The 17,753-nt window shown below is 63.1% G+C and overlaps 1 protein-coding gene across 1 annotated transcript; it reads right to left on the bottom strand.

Moving 5' to 3' along the window:
- Positions 1-1,658: 1,658 nt before the first annotated feature.
- LOC308178760 (uncharacterized protein) lies at positions 1,659-11,758 on the bottom strand (the record flags this gene model as incomplete). Its single annotated transcript, XM_080557818.1, has 3 exons — positions 1,659-1,686; positions 10,075-11,023; positions 11,728-11,758. The coding sequence occupies 3 exons, from the start codon at positions 11,756-11,758 to the stop codon at positions 1,659-1,661; spliced, it is 1,008 nt and encodes a 335-aa protein (XP_080413944.1).
- Positions 11,759-17,753: the final 5,995 nt, after the last annotated feature.

Below are 17,753 nucleotides of genomic sequence, written 5' to 3'. Positions count from 1 at the left end.
CAGGGCTTTCTGGCATTAATTACTTGGATAGCATAAGTGCTTCATGGGCATCCCCTCGTCACACCCCATGGGTGCCCAGGGAACCTCACAAAACCACCAGATTTGCATCTCCCCCCAAATAAAACACGGCACATTCACTCTGGGATGGGAGCAGCGTCCCCATCCCCTGTCGGGTGCAGCCGTGTGCCCCAACCCTCGCCCCGGGGGCAGCCCGCGGCCCCACAGACCTGACTCGGGCGTTAGTCAGAGCCCTGGAAAGTTTCCTACATACCAGCGTTAGCAGGAATGTTATTTACTGAGCGAGGGAGAGGTCTGACAGGGGAGCAAGCCTCTCGCCCAGCTCTTCCCCATGTATGGATGTGCGCGGCGTTACTCAGCAGGATATGGCACAGACGAGGAACCGGCGCCGCGGCCGCGCTCCGGGACCTCTCCGCTCGGAGGAAGCCGGGTGGGAACAGCCCCGGGCAGGCAGCACCCCCCGGCCACCCCCCGCACAGCAAAGATAAGGGATTCTGCACCGAACCGAGCAGACGTGGCAGGGATTTTGTGTGTCGGCGTTTGGAGAAGCTGGGGGGCGAGGGGAGGGGAGCGGGGAGGAGCGGGGCAGCGCCGCAAAGCCTTCAGTAACAGCGATTCCCTTAAAAAGCCTCCCTACAGGTCAGGGCGAGTGTTTTTATAAATGCGTGATTTCACTTCCCATTTGTACCCCCGATGTCTTACAAAGGCTGACATGGAGAAAATTGTCCAAGACAGGCAGTATTTCCCAAACCCGCGGGCTTTTCGCAGGTCTGTGGCGGGGAAGCCCACCGCTCCCAGCCACGCGGGGCTGCTGCCACCCGCTGCCTCCTGGGGGGGGGATAGCTGCTCCTGGGGGGATTTTCCTGAGTCACAGGCACATCCTCAGGCCCTGCTCCTCTCCCTGAGGACTTCAAAAGCTCCGCAAACAGAAATAGATGAAGCACTGGGCTGAGTCAAGGGAGCTGCTGGTGCCGCGGGGAACTTGGGGCCGCGTGTGGGTGGGGGGCTGCTGGGTGGGCACAGGCCCTGCTGCGGGTGGTCCAGGGGATGCTTTGGGGCTGCAGACCCACGGCGGTGCTGGTCCCCTCTGCACGTGCCCGCAGTGGGCAAGAGGGAAGGTACAGGGGCTTTTCTTCATCCAGACCCCGCTCCGGTTCACCCCGAACTTTGTAGGGAGCCCCTGGGCTGCACCGTCCCCCAGGGGCAGCCCGATCCCGCACGGCTGGAGGGTGCCACGGCCCCGGGGCAGAGCTGGAGCCCCTGCGAGAGCCCGGAGAGAGGCAGCGGGGATTGTTCCCGAGCAAGAGGAATTTTTAGCGTGGCTTAGCACATGCAAGTGTGTTTTACAGTTCTGACTCGTCGGGGGAAATTCGCAGCGTGACTCATGGAGCCGTGCTGGAGTTCCTGAATTGGAGCATTGTGCTGAGAAGTTATCAACGTGCAGCGGCCGTCCTGGGCACGGCAACATCCCCTCCGTGTGTCGGCGAGTGGGGCCAGCACCACGGCATCCTCCCCAAGCCCCCACAGCACCGGGATGAAGGGCACCCAGGTCTGTGCTGGGGTGAACCCAGGCGCGGGTCAGGGCTGGGCTCTGGTAGGCTTTGGCAGGTGAGAGGCCCCAGAGCTCTCCAACAGCTACTTTAAAATGCCTCTCTTTTCCTTGGCATCCTGCGAAGCAAACAAATTATACATGAGGGCATGCATACGTGTGCTCCCTCAGCAAACAAGTCCAAAAAAAAAAAAAAAAAGGCATCAAGAGGAGCTTTTTCCCCGCGCCCCTCCGCCGGCACCACGCCTCTCCCCGAACGCCGCCGAGTACACAGTTTATTTTCCTTCCCATTAAAGTCTCCCCACCGGCCTGGCTCTGGGAAACTCAATTTGAGCTCAGAGCCCTCGGTATATTGCTCCTCGCAGGAACAGAGCAGGGCAGTCAGCGCGGAGCAGCCCCGGCAGCCAAACAAGCCCGCCTTTGGTTCCTCGGCGCGGCGCGGCGCGGGGACAGGAAGTCCCCGTGCAGACAGAAAGTCTGCAGCACCGCCGTGCCACCGCCGCCGCCTGCCCGCCGCCCGGGCGCTGGGGGGCTGCGGGGTTTGGGGGGGGAAACGCGGGGTCCGGGGGGCTGGGGGAGGCAAATGGGGCTGGGGGGGCCGGGGCAGATGCGCCCTGCTGAGCCGTGCAGCCAGAGCAGGGCCCAGGGGTGGGGGTGCACCCTGGGGTGCCACCTCCCTGCTGCTGCGGTGTCGGAGGGGGGACAGGGGTGTGGGAAAGGTTTCTGTGCCCCGATCCCTCGTGCTGCTGCGTGGAGGTGCTGGGATGTCGGCCAAGTGGCCGTGTTGGGCAGCAGGACGGAGCGGTGTCACACTGCGGCCAGACCCGCGGGCCAGAGCGTGGCCGCATCCTGCGCCTCCAAACGCCGAGGGCTGACCAAGTCCCATTGCTCGCCCCTGGTCCTGGTCCCCGACAGCCCCCTGGGTCCCCAGCAGCCCCCTGCTTGGTGTCTGCGCCCAGGGCCAGGCACAACGCAGCCCCCGTGGCACAAAGACATACCCCGAGCTGCACCAGGTGTTTTCCAGCTGTTTCTCTTCACCTGAGCAGGCTGTGCCCATACGGAAAGCCGTGCCGTGCCGTGCCGTGCCCCTGCCCGCTCTTCAGAGGCTCCAGCTCACCCCAATCCGCCAGGCCCTGGTCCTGAGGGGCCCCGCATCCCTCCCTGCTCCTCTTCCCCGCTCCCCTCCAACACCTGCGGCTTGTCCCGGGAGGTGTGAGCAGGCGGGGACCTGCCAGGCCCCACAGCTGGCCTTGCGGGGTTACAATGGCTCCTTGTTCCCCCTCGCCCCGCTATCACATCCTACACCGCCGCTTTGCAGTGACCTCATCTTTCTTTTTTCCCTGCCTCCCGATGAAGCCAGGGGCACACCACCACCCCCAGCCCCTGCCCTGTGCTCCACGCGGGCACCGCAGGGGGGGGTCCCCGAGCCCCCCGCCCCAGCCTTCGGGGACTCCCACAAGCCGAGCGTGCAACCTGCAGAGGCTCGCAGGCAGTCGTGGCGACAGGGCCAGCTGTGAAATCCATTTGCAGCTTTTCTTCCAGGATTTTTAACCCCTGTATCCCCGCGTAGCCTCGGTTTTCCCTCAGTCCCGAGCAGCCCCACCAGCTCCTGCCCTTCCTTCGGGGCACGTGGTGCCTCTGTAGGGTGTACCCCTGGGGGACCTACCCCCCCACACCCCAGCTGTGTTCGGTATCAGACACTTCTGCTTCCCACGAAGTTTCCTACCCAAACGTGCCTTGGCCGGGACCCACCAGGCTGCTCTCAGGGGCCCGGAGCCCGGGGCAGGGCTGGGTTTGGTGCCGGTGAGGATGCCCAGATGTCTGCTCCCACTGGGTGGGGAGAACCCCGTGGAAAAGCACACAGTTTGCAAAAATCAGGGCACGCTGAGCCTGAGGAACAGGAGGCTGGGGAATGCTCAGTGCAGCCACGTCCACCGGGCTGGTCCCCGTGCTGGCAAGCCACCAGAGCCCCCACAGAAGACCTAATGGCCCTTATTCCCTAAGGATGCTGAGCCTGGGTGCAAAGTTTTTTTCTTCCTGGGACCTTTCCTGTGCCCCTCCTCCTCTCAGCCCTCTGATCCAGAGCTCAGAGGAGCGGGGCAGTGGCCCTGGGACATCCCCGGCTGCTTTGAGCCCCAGCTGTGAGCATCGCTGCCGTGCCCTCAGCATCCAGCACGGCATCCAGCCTGCACAGCCGCAGCAGGAAATCCCCGCAGGTTCTCATGCCCGTGGCCTGAGCCCTTTGCACACGCCAGGGCTGTGGTTAGCCAGAAGAAAACGCTTGTGGTAGCCCAGGACTGACAACAAACCAGGCGAGCCGCCCGCTCCTCCTCGCCCCACATCGCACATGGGGTGCCGGGGGACCCGCGCTGGCTCCTGCTAGGGACCTGGCATCACCCCAGGGCTGGGAGCCTCCATCAAGCCTCCCCTGGGGTGCCTCCCACCCAACTTCTGCCTCTCCTTGGGACGGCGCCCGCCGTGCTGCAGGGGAGCTGCAGGAGATGTTTTGCTGCGGGCGTAAGGGTTGGAACGGGGCGGCACATGCCCGCGAGTCAGCATGAGCTCACGTCTGCCGGGAGCGGCCTGAAGGGCCTTAAGTAGGTGTTGAAAATGCCGAGTTCCTTTCAAGAAGGTCTCCGTGCGGGGAGGCACTGCGCAGCCCAGGGGTGATGGATAACGTGTGGATAACTCCCGGCCGGGCATCCCTGGCTGCCACGACCCCAACGGCGGCAGCGCAGCGGGGACGGGGGCTCTGGTGGTACGGCTGAGCCCCCCGGCACGCTGGGGGGCTGGGCTCGTGGTGCTCAGAGGGTGCTCGTGGTGCTCAGAGGGCTCCTCAGCTCTCTCCTCCTGTGCACAGTGACAGGGGGAAGCAGGGCTGAGTCTCCCCGGGGCACCCGCCGCTGCCAAGCGGGGTCACACGCTGCACGGCCCCAAAAACCTCAGGCATCAGCACTCCTCCCTTAGCTCTGTCAGTGTGCCCTCGGGAGGCTCTGTTGCTGTATTTTCCTCTGCTGCTGCAGTCATTAGGAGTTTGTAGTTGTGGTCTGGAAGCTAAAGCCCTGCCTTCTCCTACAGTTGAACCGGGGAACCCCCAGCGGTGGCTGCATCTGAGCAGGGGCACGGGGCTGGCCACGGTGCTGGGGGGAAGGAAGGAGCAAGCACGGCCCCAGTGAGCTGGGGGGCTCTGCCCACAGCCCCGAACCATGCCTGGGCACAGAGGGGGCACTTGGCTCTGTGACCGTCACAGCAGCTCCCTGGAGCTCCATTTTGATCTCATTTTGGTGTGCAGCTTCCCTGCACATAGGACAATTCTCCCCAAATGGCCAGACGTCCTACAGCAGAGCCCTGCGGCGTGTCCTGGCAGCACAGCGCCTGCGATCTCGTGGCAGGGACGCGGCCACCCCGGGGCGAGAGGGCCGGCCGGGCCACGTGCCTGGCACAGCGGGGCAGGGATGGGGAAGAAAGGCTCCGGGAGCATCCCTGGGCGGGGGAAGGCAGCGGGCTGCAGCTCGCCGCGTGGCGCTGGGAGGCAGGCAGGCTGCGCGCACGTGCCCTGGCAGAGAACCAGGCACTGGTTCCTTAGCCTTAGCGTGCCGTCACGCTGCAGCCACAACCAGAGAGTGCAGTTTGCCCTGATAAAATTAATAACGCAGCGAGGCGACACGTGCCAGCGGCTCGGATCGTGCCAGAGCCCGTCCTGTAGGAGCAGCTCTGGGTGAGTCCCCGGAGCTCCTGGCACCTCCGGGGCCGCCCTGAACACGGAGTGCCGAAGGACAGCCGTCAGGATGCGGGGCTGGAGCACTGCAGGGGTGCCTCCTGCCGAGGTGTCTCCTGGCGGGGGGCTGCCTCTCCTGGGGATGCTGTGGTTAAGGCTCTGGGTGCCCCGGGAGCACCGCCGGGGCCGCGGACCTTGCCCCGTGGCTCGGGTGGCGTCCAGGCGGGGCGGGAAGCAAAGGGCGAGACGAGCGTGGTGCAACGCTTGCACGAGACCTGGTGCGGGGCAGGGCCGGGCCATCCCCGGGAGGTTTCCCAGGGTTATCCCCACGTGGATCCTGCTCTGTGGCAGCCCGGCTGCTGGCAGCGCTGCCTCTGCCACCGCCGCTGAAACACAGCAATGTGCTCGGGGGGGCGACAGGCAATGCCAGCAGGAGGCTCAAGAGGGGCTCACCCAGGGCGAGCCTCCCTTCACTGCCTGGCCAAGCCCTGGCGCATCGCTGGGTCTTTCCCCACCCACCTCCAGCCTCGGAGATGCCGTGCTGCAGCCCAGAGCATCTGAAAGCCCCACAAGACCACTGCAGTCCCTCGCTGCTCAGCTCCGAAGCACGCCCGTTTGCTCAAGATGTCACTTGGCTGGGCAGCCCTGTCCCCAGCCCTGTCCCCAGCCCTGTCCCCAGCCCTGTCCCCAGCCCTGTCCCCAGCCCCTCAAGCAGGTGCCAGAGCTTTCCTGCAGTGGCACAGCCCCAGCACAGTGCGGAGGCTCCCGGGGGCTGGTGGTCGTCCCCTGCCTCCTTCACCCCGCTTCAGTCCTGGCCTCAGGAGGGGCTCGTGGCCGGGAGCCCCCCCACTTCTGTGTGTGCTGCTTTAAATCCGAATTTCAGGTGTTACCGACTGTCTCCTTCCGTGCGATGAGAGATATGAGGCGAGTGTTGCTGCCAGAATATTTTAAAGAAATGCCTTTGAGTGGAAGTTATCAATGAGCTGCAGTCACTGCTGGGGAACAGGGCTGATTTGGGATAATTTTGAAAATACGCCCCCAACACTGCAGCTTTGTTAAAGATCCCATTTTTCCAATCCCAAATGATTTTTTTCCCATGAAAAGTAAACCGGTTAAGTGCAATTAAAAATATTTTTTGTGATCAAAGTGAAAACAAAATGTTTCAGAAGTGACAGAAGAAGCGTCTGAGGCCGCTCTAACTCAAGGCTTTCTGTTGGGAATAGAAATGCCACACCTTCCCACCCTGCCTTGGGGGCAGAGTTTTTGGGGCCAGCACCCAAACCTGGCACCCAGCGCCACCTCAGCAGGGGCAGAGGGAGGCAGGGGGGCTGCGGGGGCCCCGTGGGGCAGCCTGTGTGACTGCTCTGGGTACACAGCGGTGGCTCTCGTGTCACCGGAGGGAAGCCTGGTTGGCGGGGCTTGGAGGGCAGGCCTGGGTAAAAGATGTCTGTAAGCACAGCGTGGACTCGGTGTTGTTTATTAACAGACCCGCTTTATTGCGACATCTTGGGCCCTGTCCAGGCATGGAAAACTGCATGGGACTGAGCCTGGACAAAGCCTCTGGTGCTGGGAAAGCTGGCACCCGAGGGTGGGCACCCGTGGGTGGTGCAGGACAGCAAGCAGCTGCTCCTGGCACAACCTTGCCCATCGCTTGGCTGTCCTCGGGGGGAAAGGAGGTGCCAGAACCCCCAGGGAGATCGTGGCTGCAGGCGCCCGGCACCCAGAGGTGACACCGCTGGAGCCGGAGCCGTGCCAGGCTCATGGTGTGAAGGGGACAACCCGCTGCTCGCAGCTGGCTCACGTCCCCAGGGGGCTCAGCATCCCTCCTGCCCCCCCAGCACCGCAGCCTTCCCCTCCGCCGGTGCCTGGTGTGCTGGAAAACAAATGAAACGTCTCAGCTTTCCAAAGGCAAAGCACGGAGGCCGCCTCTCGTGCAGCAGAGCCGCCCAGCAGCTCCTCCGTGCGAGACCAGGAGAAGGGGCTGGGTCCTGGTCCCCCCCCCCCCGGCGGTGTCAGGGCCGGGCTGTGCCGGAGCCACGGGTCAGAAGGAGCTCACTCCTGCGGGCAGCGGCCGGATCCGGCCTCTCAGCACCCCCCCCGTCACCACTGGCCTAAATAAACATCCCAATAAGCACGGGCTGATGCAATTAGCACACGGGGGGGACACCGGCCCGTCTCCCTCACACCTGATGCGGTGTCACGGGGGGGGGGGACGGGACTGTGGGGACCTCCCCGGCACCCTCCCCGCCGGCCCCTTAATATCCAAAGTGGCTGTGATAAGAAGCAGTTGCTGGGGCCGCAGGTGGGAAGGTGTCAAGTCGTACGCACGGAGCTATAAACAGTGCGTGCCCATAAACCAGATCAAAGCAGGGGGAGTTTATTTTCAGAAGGTCTGTTTCCTCCGCGGAGCCGAGAGACAAAGAGCTTCGGGGGGAAGGGGGGAAAGAGAGGGAGAAGAAAAGGGGGGAGAGAGAAACGAGCGTCGGGGCTTGCAGCGGCCGGGCGAGAGGCGGCCCGGAGGGATGCTGCGGGGCTCCAGGCCACGGTAGGAGCAGACGGGCTGGGGGTCCCAGTGGGATATGGGGCCCCAGCCCCCCCAGCAGCACTGCCAGGGCTTCTCCTGGGGCTATGGAGCACAGCAGCGTTGGGCAGCCCTTAAGCAAACGTTGTGGAAGCCCCGCAGGTTCGCAGAGGCCATCCCCAGCCTCCAGCCCCAAATCCCAGCGGCCCAGCTGGGGCAGGCCCCATGGCCCCACGGCTCCTGCCTGCCCCAGGGCTCCGGGGGGAGGAGGAGGAGGAGGAGGAGGAAATCCCAACGGGGAAGGCGGTCGCAGCAGGTTTGCCGGCAATCGGAGCTCAGGAGGTCAGAGAGCAGATGTCGGGGTTGTAAAGGGTGCGTGTGAGCTCAGCAATGCCTGTATCCTGTGCCTCCCCGGCTCCGCTCGCCCTGCTGCTTCAGATAGAAATTTCCCATTTCTCTCCCACTGCGTGGCTGTGAAATGACTCAGAGGAAGCTCTTCGGGGTCCCGGGTTTGTTCAGGCTCAGTTCTAACCAAAGCTCGCTCTCTGAGCCCACCCACCGCCACCAGAAACGGGTGTCACAGCTGCAGGCTGCATCCGCACCATGCTCCTATTGACACCAGCAGGCCAAATCCTGACCACCTTTCTCCAACCAAACCCCCCTGGTGTGCGACCTCCCAGCCCCAGGGGCTCATCCTTCCCCCCACCGCCTCGGGGGGCACCAGCCCCGTGCCCTGGCTGCCGCCAGCCTCCGCACGGAGCTCCCCTGGCAGGAAATAGGCACCGTGTGGCCCCGCGGTGCTGGCACCTGCTTCCTGGCACCCAGCGCCCCCGAGCTGGTGCTGGGGGGGTGCTGGCACCGCGCTCGCCCCGTGGCTGGGGCTGCTCCAGGATGGAGGAGGAGCGGGTCCCGTGGCGCCCCGCAGCACCTGCCGGGCTCTGCACAGCACCTTCCCATCCCTCACCACCGCCGGGGAAACACACGGCGCCTTCTGCGAGGGAAATTTGGCCGTTTTGCACAAATATTTACCGCACCTGTTTCCTGCCTGGGGCGGCTCAGCCCCGAGGGCTCGGCGGGTCGCCGGCAGCAGGGCACGGGAAGCAGCAGGAACCAGCTCCTTTCCGCACAGACCTGCGGCCTGCAGCGGGTTCGCAGTGCCCCTGTTTCTCTCTGCCGTGCTTCCACCCACGGCCTGCTAAAGGCTTTGTATCTGCTGCGGTGTCCGGCCGGTTTTAAGGGAAGGGCAAGGTGTGGGCTCCAGCACAGCCTGTGCCTGTGTGCCGGGGAAGTAAAAGCCGCTCACACTCTGCTCACGGGTTTTGGTCTGCCCCCACCCCTGCCAGACCCTGAGCTGCCTCCACGAGGCATCGACCCTTGGTCACTGAGCCCTGAGAAGGGCCTGAGCCAAGCGAGATAAGCACGGCCCTGTGGTGTCCGTGGTGCTCTGGAGCCTCAAATCCCTCTGGGGGTGCTGCAGCCCCCAGCAAGGCTCAGAGGGGGCCTGCACCCCATTACGGACTCAGCTGGGCCGCGTTTCAGGCGAGCACTGCCCCTGGAACAAGCCTCCTGTGCCGTAGCTGCGGGGGCCAGGCGGGATTTACCGCTCGCTTCCCATCCCCGTCCCTGCAGATTGAGCCAGGAGCTGTCCCTGCCCCGTCTGGTGGCTGCAAAGGGCCCTGTAGGTGCCGTGGTGTCCCCAGCCCCGTGGCAGAGGACATCAGCCCCAGCAGTGTGTGGCACTGTAGGGCTCGGGCTGCCCACCTGCCTGCACCGGGTCAGCCTTTCCCAGCTTTTGCCTCGGTTTCCCAAGGAGCTCCCTCACCCCCTGCAGGAGGCTGAATGTTCCCCAATGGGGCCTCAAGCCTGAAGAGCCTTCTGCGGGATGCGAAAGCCAGCCCGGCCTGCAGGGAGGGTTATTTCACACTCAGACTCACTTCAGATCCCTTTTCTCTTACCCCACGTGCCAGACATCCACACGTGCCACGGCACCAGGGCTACCCCTGGGTGGGTGGCCGTGTCCCACCAAGGGGATCACAGATGACACCCCCAACACGCAGGGGGCAGCCAGCGGCGGCTCCCGGCAGAGCCCCGGGCGCAGGGCACGCTTCCTGCTGAGGCAGCGCATTCCCCGGGGAGGAAAGGTCGAGCCAAGGGGCTGGGGCTGCCCCGGCTTCCTTCCCCGCTCCCAGCCACCGCTTATCAGCAGCCGCGGTTTCCTCCGGTTCCTGTCCAGCCTTCGCAAGGTGCAAACCAAACCCCGGTGTTCACCTGCTCCCCTCGCGCCGCAGCTTTCGGCTTCCCTCGCCGAAACGTGGCTTGGCTGATAGGGGCCTTGGTCCTGTCTGCTTAGCAGAAAGCCAGCCACGACGATGTGCTCCTTCCCTGCTCCGGAGAGAGGAGGACACCCCAGAAATCCCAGGCTGATGTGGGCAGTGCCTTCCCAAAGCTGCCTGCCCTGTGGCACCCTGCTGCCCAGAGCCCGGCGCGCCCTGCCTCTGTTTGCCCGCCTGGGGAATGGGCACAGCCCAGCCAGCAGCTCCTCCGTGCCACCGACGTGTCCCCGTGCGGTCACCTTGGTCTGCGCCAGCTCTGGGGGCAGGGAGCAGGGAGCAGGGGCTGCCCCGGGGGGCGCGCAGCCTGCTCAGGAAGGCGCGCTGCCCGGCACCCCTGGCGTCACGCGGACGGCTTTTCCTGTTTATATCCTGTCCTGAGGCTTCGGCCCGGCTGGAAGCGAGTTCCTGGCGGCCGGCGAGCGGAGATAATCCCGCAGGAAGCGGGAGCAGCGGGACGGGGCGAGCGCGGCACCGCCGGCCTTGCGGGGCCCGGACGTGAATGGCTTCCCTCCTGCCGCCCGCAGGCAGCACGGCGCTGACACAGCCGGAGCCGCTTTCCTTCAAGCCCCTTTCTGTCAGCGCTGAATCACCGCCACCACCTTCGTTTCCTTCAGCAGGGCCGGATGCTGGGGAGCAGCCGCGAGCAGAGGTGGAGGGAAGGAGGTCTCGTGGCACCACGGGACGGAGGCTCGTGTGGCACAGACACGGCTTGCTGGAGCCAACAGGGGCCTGGGCCGGGGAGGACAGGGCATGGGGCTGGGGGCGGCGGGGAATGTTGTGGTCCTGTCCCCAAGCCTGTCCCCAGCCACCTGCGAGCCATGCAAGGCTCCCCACGGGCTTGTTGGGAGCTCTCCCCCAGGCACCAGGTGCAGTTGGGCATGGGGCTCAGCATCCTCTGGGAATGGGGTGCAGCATCCCGTGAGCACAGGGCAATGCTCAAGCCACGGCCATGGGGACATTTTGATGTCAGGAGATGCCGTCATCTTCTTGGGGTTCCATCATTTCAGGTTTCATTCTTTACTCTTTATTCCTGTACTGCTTCGTATGTAAAAACAAATTCTGCACCACCCGAATGGACATCTCCATACAATATATTGCATTCACAGAGTATTTAGCACACTATTTAATACAAAAGTTGATGCAAAAGTATCCAGCACAGTGATTGACACGAAAACTGAACCAAAATTATCCGAGACAACCATGTGGAAATGAAACTTTTAAAACTTGTTAAAAAAATCAGACGTGGGCATCATCACAGCAAAAAGCCCCCACCTCCGTGAGCCACGCAGACTTTCTCCCAGGGAAAAAAGCACCAAAGCGCTCGTGTCCCAGCCAAGGGTTTTGTTCTGACCGTGCTGGGCAAGCGGCTCCCCAGCGGCACCTGCAGCACCAGCCAAAGGAGAGGGCTGCAGGGAAGCCAGCCGGGGGCACGCCGAGAGGGATTTTTCCCCACAGCAGGGATGAGCACCGAGGGCAAGGCCATTGCGACGCCCCCAGCATGTTCAGAGCCGATTTGGGGTGAGGTTTGGGGTCAGAGTTGGGTGCCCATAGGCAATGCCTGCAGCCCGGCTGCTGACACCTCCCGCACCTCCCTCTGCTGCCGGGGCCGAGCTGCTCATTGTCCATCGGCAGTAACTCAATCACCCACAGGTATTGTCAACGTCTCCGAGCATTTAGCTGCCACTAAGCGCCATTTTCTTTCATCAGCCATCTTTATAACAAGTTCTGACAATAATATACATTTAAAATAACAATCAGCAGGTTGTAATCTAGCACGGGGCTCGTCATACAGGAGCTCATCACCCCTCGCGGGGACGCTGCAGCCCCCGCGAGCGCCCGTTCCCAACCTGCAGCAGGAGCGTTTACCTGGCGCTACCTGCTCTTATCACCCAGGGTTTATCAGCCTGGGCGGCCCTTCCCTTGGCAAACGGCGGGGTTTCTAATTTAATAATCTGGCCGAGCGTGCCGACAGCGGCGTGGCGCCTTCCTCGCGCCCTCGGCACACAGCGGCACAAGCGTGGCTGTGCCCACGGCGGGGGTCCCATGCCCCCCGGGGCTGGGGAGCAGCGTGCTGCTGCCTGCAGGGCCAAAATCAGCCAGGGACCGCTTGGCCCCTGCCCAGGGCTTTTGCTTCGGCTTCCCAAGAGGGAGAAAAAGACTTCTCTGGACTTCTTCAGCACTCGCTCTGTATTTGCTTTGGCTCTGGGTTAATATGTATCGGTTTGCTCATCTGATAGAGAGATCAATGAGCAGAGCTGGCCCCGGACAAAAGATGTGACAGCTCTATTTTCTGCCCCTTTCAAAGCCTTCAGCCCCGGCAGCAGCGCAGGGCTCCCCCTCCTTATCAGCAGCCGATTAAAGCATCTGAAATTCAGGCTGAAAGTTTTAGCGTGCCATTCCCTCGCAGGTCCTCCCCATGGAGGGGACAGTGGCAGCTCCAGGGATGGGTCCCTGAGTCTCTGGTTGAGATTTTGTGGGTACCAGAGTAGGACAAGCTCAAGGCCAGGGCAGGATGGCCAGAGGCAGGAGCACAGGGCAGGACGAAAGCCATCTTCCCCCTGTCCTTCCAGCGAGCAGAGGGCACAGCCCCTGCGCATCGCCCCAGGCAGGGGTGAAAAGCTGGCGGTGAAAGCCAGAGCCTTGCCCTGAGCATCCCGGGCCAGCTCTGCCCGGGGACACCCACGTCAAGTTCAAGCTCCCCGTTGTCCCAGCCAGGCTCCTGGCAGCCCAGCCGTCCCCTCCAGCTCCCTGTCCCTGTCCTTGTCATCTGCTCATCCTCCCCCGATAACACGGGGAACAATAGCAGCAACAGCGAACCCAGGGCCAGAGCTCAGTGCGGCTGGGCAGGTAAAGCAGAGCAGCGAAGAAGACAAACACAGCAAAGACGGCTCCTCCCGGCCCAAGGCCAGGGCCCTTTCAAGGATTAAGGCCCCTTGTGCTGGGTGAAGCAAGTGTTTACCCAAGCCGCGGCTATAAATCCCGGCAGCCTCGCTTGCAAAAGGGTTTGCGCCCACCCCACACGCACCGCGGGGCCGTGCCTCGGGGTGCCAGCACCGCCGGCAGCTCCCGGCCATGGGGGTTGCACACCCTGAGCATCCGCAAATCGCGGGGGAAATACCCAGCCCCTTCTTCGTGCCAAAAAAAAAATTACTAGAAATGGCCCGAGCCAGGGGCGGGGAGCGCATCCAAGGCTCCCACGGCCCTGCCAGCTCCCTCCCAGCGCCGAAGCCGTGCCGGGGCTCACGCGTGGCAGCTCCAGCCCCAGTGACCACACTGAGGGGACTCCTGTGCACCCAGCAAGGTCGGGGCTGCACCATGCAGCATCCCTCTGGCCACAGCACCATCCCTCCGGCCACAGCACCATCCCTCCGGCCACAGCACCGCCGCGGGAGCGCTGCTCGGTCCCCACCGCGGCGCAGCCTGGCTCCTTTCCGTCCCCCCTTCCCCTTGGCAGACAGCTCGCTGACGTCTCGTAAACGAAAAGCAGGTTGATTTGAATTTTCCATAGATGGCTCGGAGTCGCGGATAATTCATTATTCACACCTCTCTAATTAAACCTCTGCCCAGCAGGCTGGGCAGGGCTGGAACTGGCCAAATGTCCCCTGGTTGGTGCGGGTTGGCGAGGTGACGCGGCCGGGATTTTGGCCTGGGTTTTGGACAGGCATCGCTCGCCCCCTGCCAGGGCACAGAGGTGCTGTGATAAGCGACAGCTCATGCGTGGATGACGCCAGGTCGCTGTGCCGTGGGGAAGGGTAGCTGCTCAGGGAGGGTTTTTCCAAAGCCGGGGCCCAGTCCAAGGCGCTGTCAGAGCCTTTCTGCTCCCAGGGAAAGGCTGGACGCTCCCCCGATCCCACAGCAGCGACTTGGAGCCTCGCAGTGCATTCATCTAAATATACACTCGCAGGAGGAGCTCACCCGCGCTTGCAGCCAGCTTTTCGGTGGTTAGCACTCTGCCTTTGGCGCCAGGGCTCAGTTTCTAATTCCCACTGAAATCAGACTCACCGGTTTTATTTCGCTTTTTAGCTCCAGCTAGCTATAAAACCAGAGGCTTGCTGTCTACGAAGCGGTGGATTTTTAGGGGCAGGGAGGGACCCGCTGGGTGCGCCGGGGCTTTCCTGCATGGGGTGCAGGCACCGGGGCTTCGGGCTCCCAGTGAGCGGGGCGGGCAGCGAGGCAGCTCCGGGGGACACGCACCCAAAGCGCACGCTTTGCCAGCCGGACCCAGCTCAGAGCCCGCACGCTGCTCCCCTCTGACATCCTCCCACATCTCCCAGCACCAGCCCTGCTCCAGAAGGGCTCCCCCAGCGCTGCCCGATGCCATTTCTGCTCTCGGCTCCGCTTTTCCGCGGGCTCTGCGTGCTGCCCGGGGAGGGCAGGGGCGCCCGGGAGGCCGGCGCTGCCTTTCCAGCCCGCTAATGAGAACTCCAAATGTCTTCGGTGGGCTGCTCTCCGCAGGCAGCGCTCAGCAGCGAAGACAGCCAGGGCCATTTTAATCATTTCCAGATTTGTGTGGGAGGTCAGGGCCCTGGGGTGCTGCTCCATGTCAGTTTTATAAACACGGCAGTTTTTCCAGATGGTCTCTGGCTCCAGCCTGGCTAGCAGGTTGATTGGGCCAGACCAAAATAACAACAGGTGGAGAACAGGCCATGACTGCCTGACGCTATCTCCTTTTTCCATCTATTCCCCAAATGATTTTTTTTTTTTCCTTCGCAGAAAACAATTAACTTCTGCCGGGGCAGGGGAGGGTGCAGCCGCAGGGCTGCGGGCTGAGGCCCCACACCTTCACCGCACGCAGCAGAGCGGCATCCGCCGCGGCACGCCGCGATGGGCCCGCACCCTGCTCTCCAACGGGCTCTGCGGCTCCTGCCGAGGATCCAGAGCCTGGAGCGGGGCTGGGGAGCAGGACCTGGCTCCCTCTCGCTAATCCCCCCTCTGCAGGCACCAGCACCCAGCTGCTGTCTCTGCACCCAGCGTGCTGCCACGCGAGCAGCCGTCCTCCGGCCACACAGCCGGGGCACAATGCCAGCTGCACCCCGCTGGCTCATTTTATTGTCCCCCTCTTTCTTTCCTCCGAGCCGTGCAGGGACCAGCCCCTTACCCTTAGCAGTAACTCGCAGGGAGACGCGATGCCCACCCGGCAGCACGCCGCCGGCCCCGCTCCCTTCCACGGCTGAGGGCACCCAGTGGCACGGCCGGGCCCCCCGGGTGGCCGGGCTGTGCCTGGGGCTGCTGCTTGCTCCTGCTGCCTTCCCCAGGTGGAGCCGGGCTGACCACAACCCCACAGCCAAACGGCACAATCCCAGCCTTGCTCGGGCCCCAGGACACAGCCCTGGCTCCTCCGTGCTTCCACGGTGCCCCAGTGGAACTGGGAAGGAGCCTCGGGTACCTGGCCATGGAAGAGGAGCAAACGCCGTCGGGCAGGACGGGGACGGGGATGGGGCTGGGGACAGGGATGGGGATGGGGATGGGAATGGGGATGGGGATGGAAATGGGGATGGGGACGGGGATGGGGATGGGAATGGGGATGCGGACGGGGATGGGGACGGGGATGGGGATGCGGACGGGGATGGGGACGGGGATGGGGCCGGGTCCAACCTCGCTGTGCGGCAGCAGCAGGGCTCCGTGCTGCCGGGTCGGAGCAGCGCCGGTCCCACCGCAGCCGCCGGCCGCAGGCAGAGCTGGCGGCTCGGGGACGTCTCCCAGCAGAGACCCAGGGGGACGGAAAAACCACAGCGCTGTGCCGGAGGCGAGCTGAATCGCTTCCCACATAGAGGGCCCTTTCATATTTCCCATTCGCCTTCGAGTCAAAATCCCTCTGCGGGCCAAATCTTCACATCCAGGAGATGAAGTCTTGGCCAGAGATTATAAACTGATTGTGGGTGTAAATAAAAAATTGCATATTTAGCGTTGCTGCAAGCCAAGGGCAGCACATGTTGCTCCATGCATCTGCTCATCCCGCGCCGCGCGGAGAGAGCAATTCGCCCAGCGAGGGCCTGCGTCAGTGCGCATGCACCAGGACTGGTGCAAGGAACAAAAAGAAAAAAAGGGGAGAAAAGAAACACGAGCTTGCCCAGCACTGCTCATACACCTCAGCCCCGTGTCCTGCTTGCGCTAGGGCTCGCCCTCGTGGTGACACCGGGGTGCCCCGCGTGGGGCCGCCTGCTCCAGGTGGCTCTGGACATTTGGTGGCACGAGCAGAGGCCAGGGGGCCTCCAAGGACCTCAGAGGGAGGCCTCCAAGGACCAAGGGAGGTGGATGGGTACAGAAGTACCAGGGGACGGTGGGGACATAAGGCCCCCCCAAGCCGTGGTGGTGACAGCACCACCGCCTCCTGCCCTGGCGCAGCCCCCTGGTCTCAGCCCCCCCAGGAGTCCCACATCCAAAATCCCCCGCAGCATCCCTTCCTCGCTCCGTAGGGGCAAGCTGGCATCATGCTTCTTTGTTTCCTAAACTTGGGCCAAAGCTTAATTAGCCCAGACACGCCGCGGTTCCCAGCCCAAACACTACCGTCTTTCTTCAGCCCGCACCGATTTCCTCCTTAGGAAACGGCCCCTCGTGCTCCGAGCACGCTGACTTTCAGAGAATTGCACGTCCCCCGCTGTTAATTACACAATCCCGAGGCAAATATATCTCTGTCCCTGCCTGTAATTTGTAGAAATTGCTCGCAATGCTGCAATTTAGCATTTAAGTCCAATTTATTTTGTGTCGATTAATGGGAAAGGGCCTTCCCCCTGTGACCAACAAAAGGCACTGGCAGGCAAGGAGCCCCTGTCCTGGAAGGCTGTGCAGGCTGGCCATGCCACGCACAGCACCGTGCCCAGCACCGTGCCCAGCACCGTGCCCAGCAGCGCACCACGCCCCGTGCCCAGCACCACGCACAGCACCGTGCCGGCCACAGGCGGGTCCGGGGCGAGCAGCAGCTCCCGGCCAGCAGCAGGCGCGCAGCCCCCGAGCCCACCTTGCCTGCGAGAGGGGAGCGGGGAGCCGCAGCGCCTGCCCCTCTTTGCACAACCTCCTAAAATGGAAATTGTGAATCCTGGGCGCCGGGGTCTGGACAGCTTTACCCGCACAGGCAGGTAGGAGAGCAAATCTGGAAACGCTCTCAGGTCTGGGAAACGGCGTGTGCTGCGCCGAGCCGCTCCTTCCCCCGGCCCTTTGTTTAGGAATCCCATTTGTGCCATGTCTAAATATGCCCTAATCCTACAAACACTTCCTCTCCAGGAAAAGGAACAGGCCTTTAACTTATTTTTCTGTGCGGCGCTGCGCGCACACCTGAAACCTCCTGATAATAGAGAATGGCTTGGCTCCGGTACAGCGCCTTTTCGCCCTGAATCTTATCACCCTTTTATAGCTTGGAAGTATTATCGTCCCTAGCTCACAGGTGGAATAGCTGAGTTATGGTTCAGTGCTAGAGGAAATCTGGTTCCAGTGCTTCTGAAGCGCTGTCACCACACGATGCAAAGTGCTGATCCCGTGCGAACGCGTTCTGCCGCAGCGTGTACACCCCACGGGTTTTGACAGGTTCATTTTGGCCGGCCGGCGCATTGCCAGCTCACGTCTCCTCTGTCTGTGCCACAGCGGGGTTAGGGCTTGGCCGAGGCAGGCGGTGCCAGA

The sequence above is a fragment of the Anser brachyrhynchus genome (assembly GCF_964034855.1).
Source record: "Anser brachyrhynchus genome assembly, chromosome: 16".
NCBI lineage: Eukaryota > Metazoa > Chordata > Aves > Anseriformes > Anatidae > Anser > Anser brachyrhynchus.
Note: the sequence above shows the minus strand (reverse complement) of the source record. Positions and strands in the feature narration are given on the sequence as shown.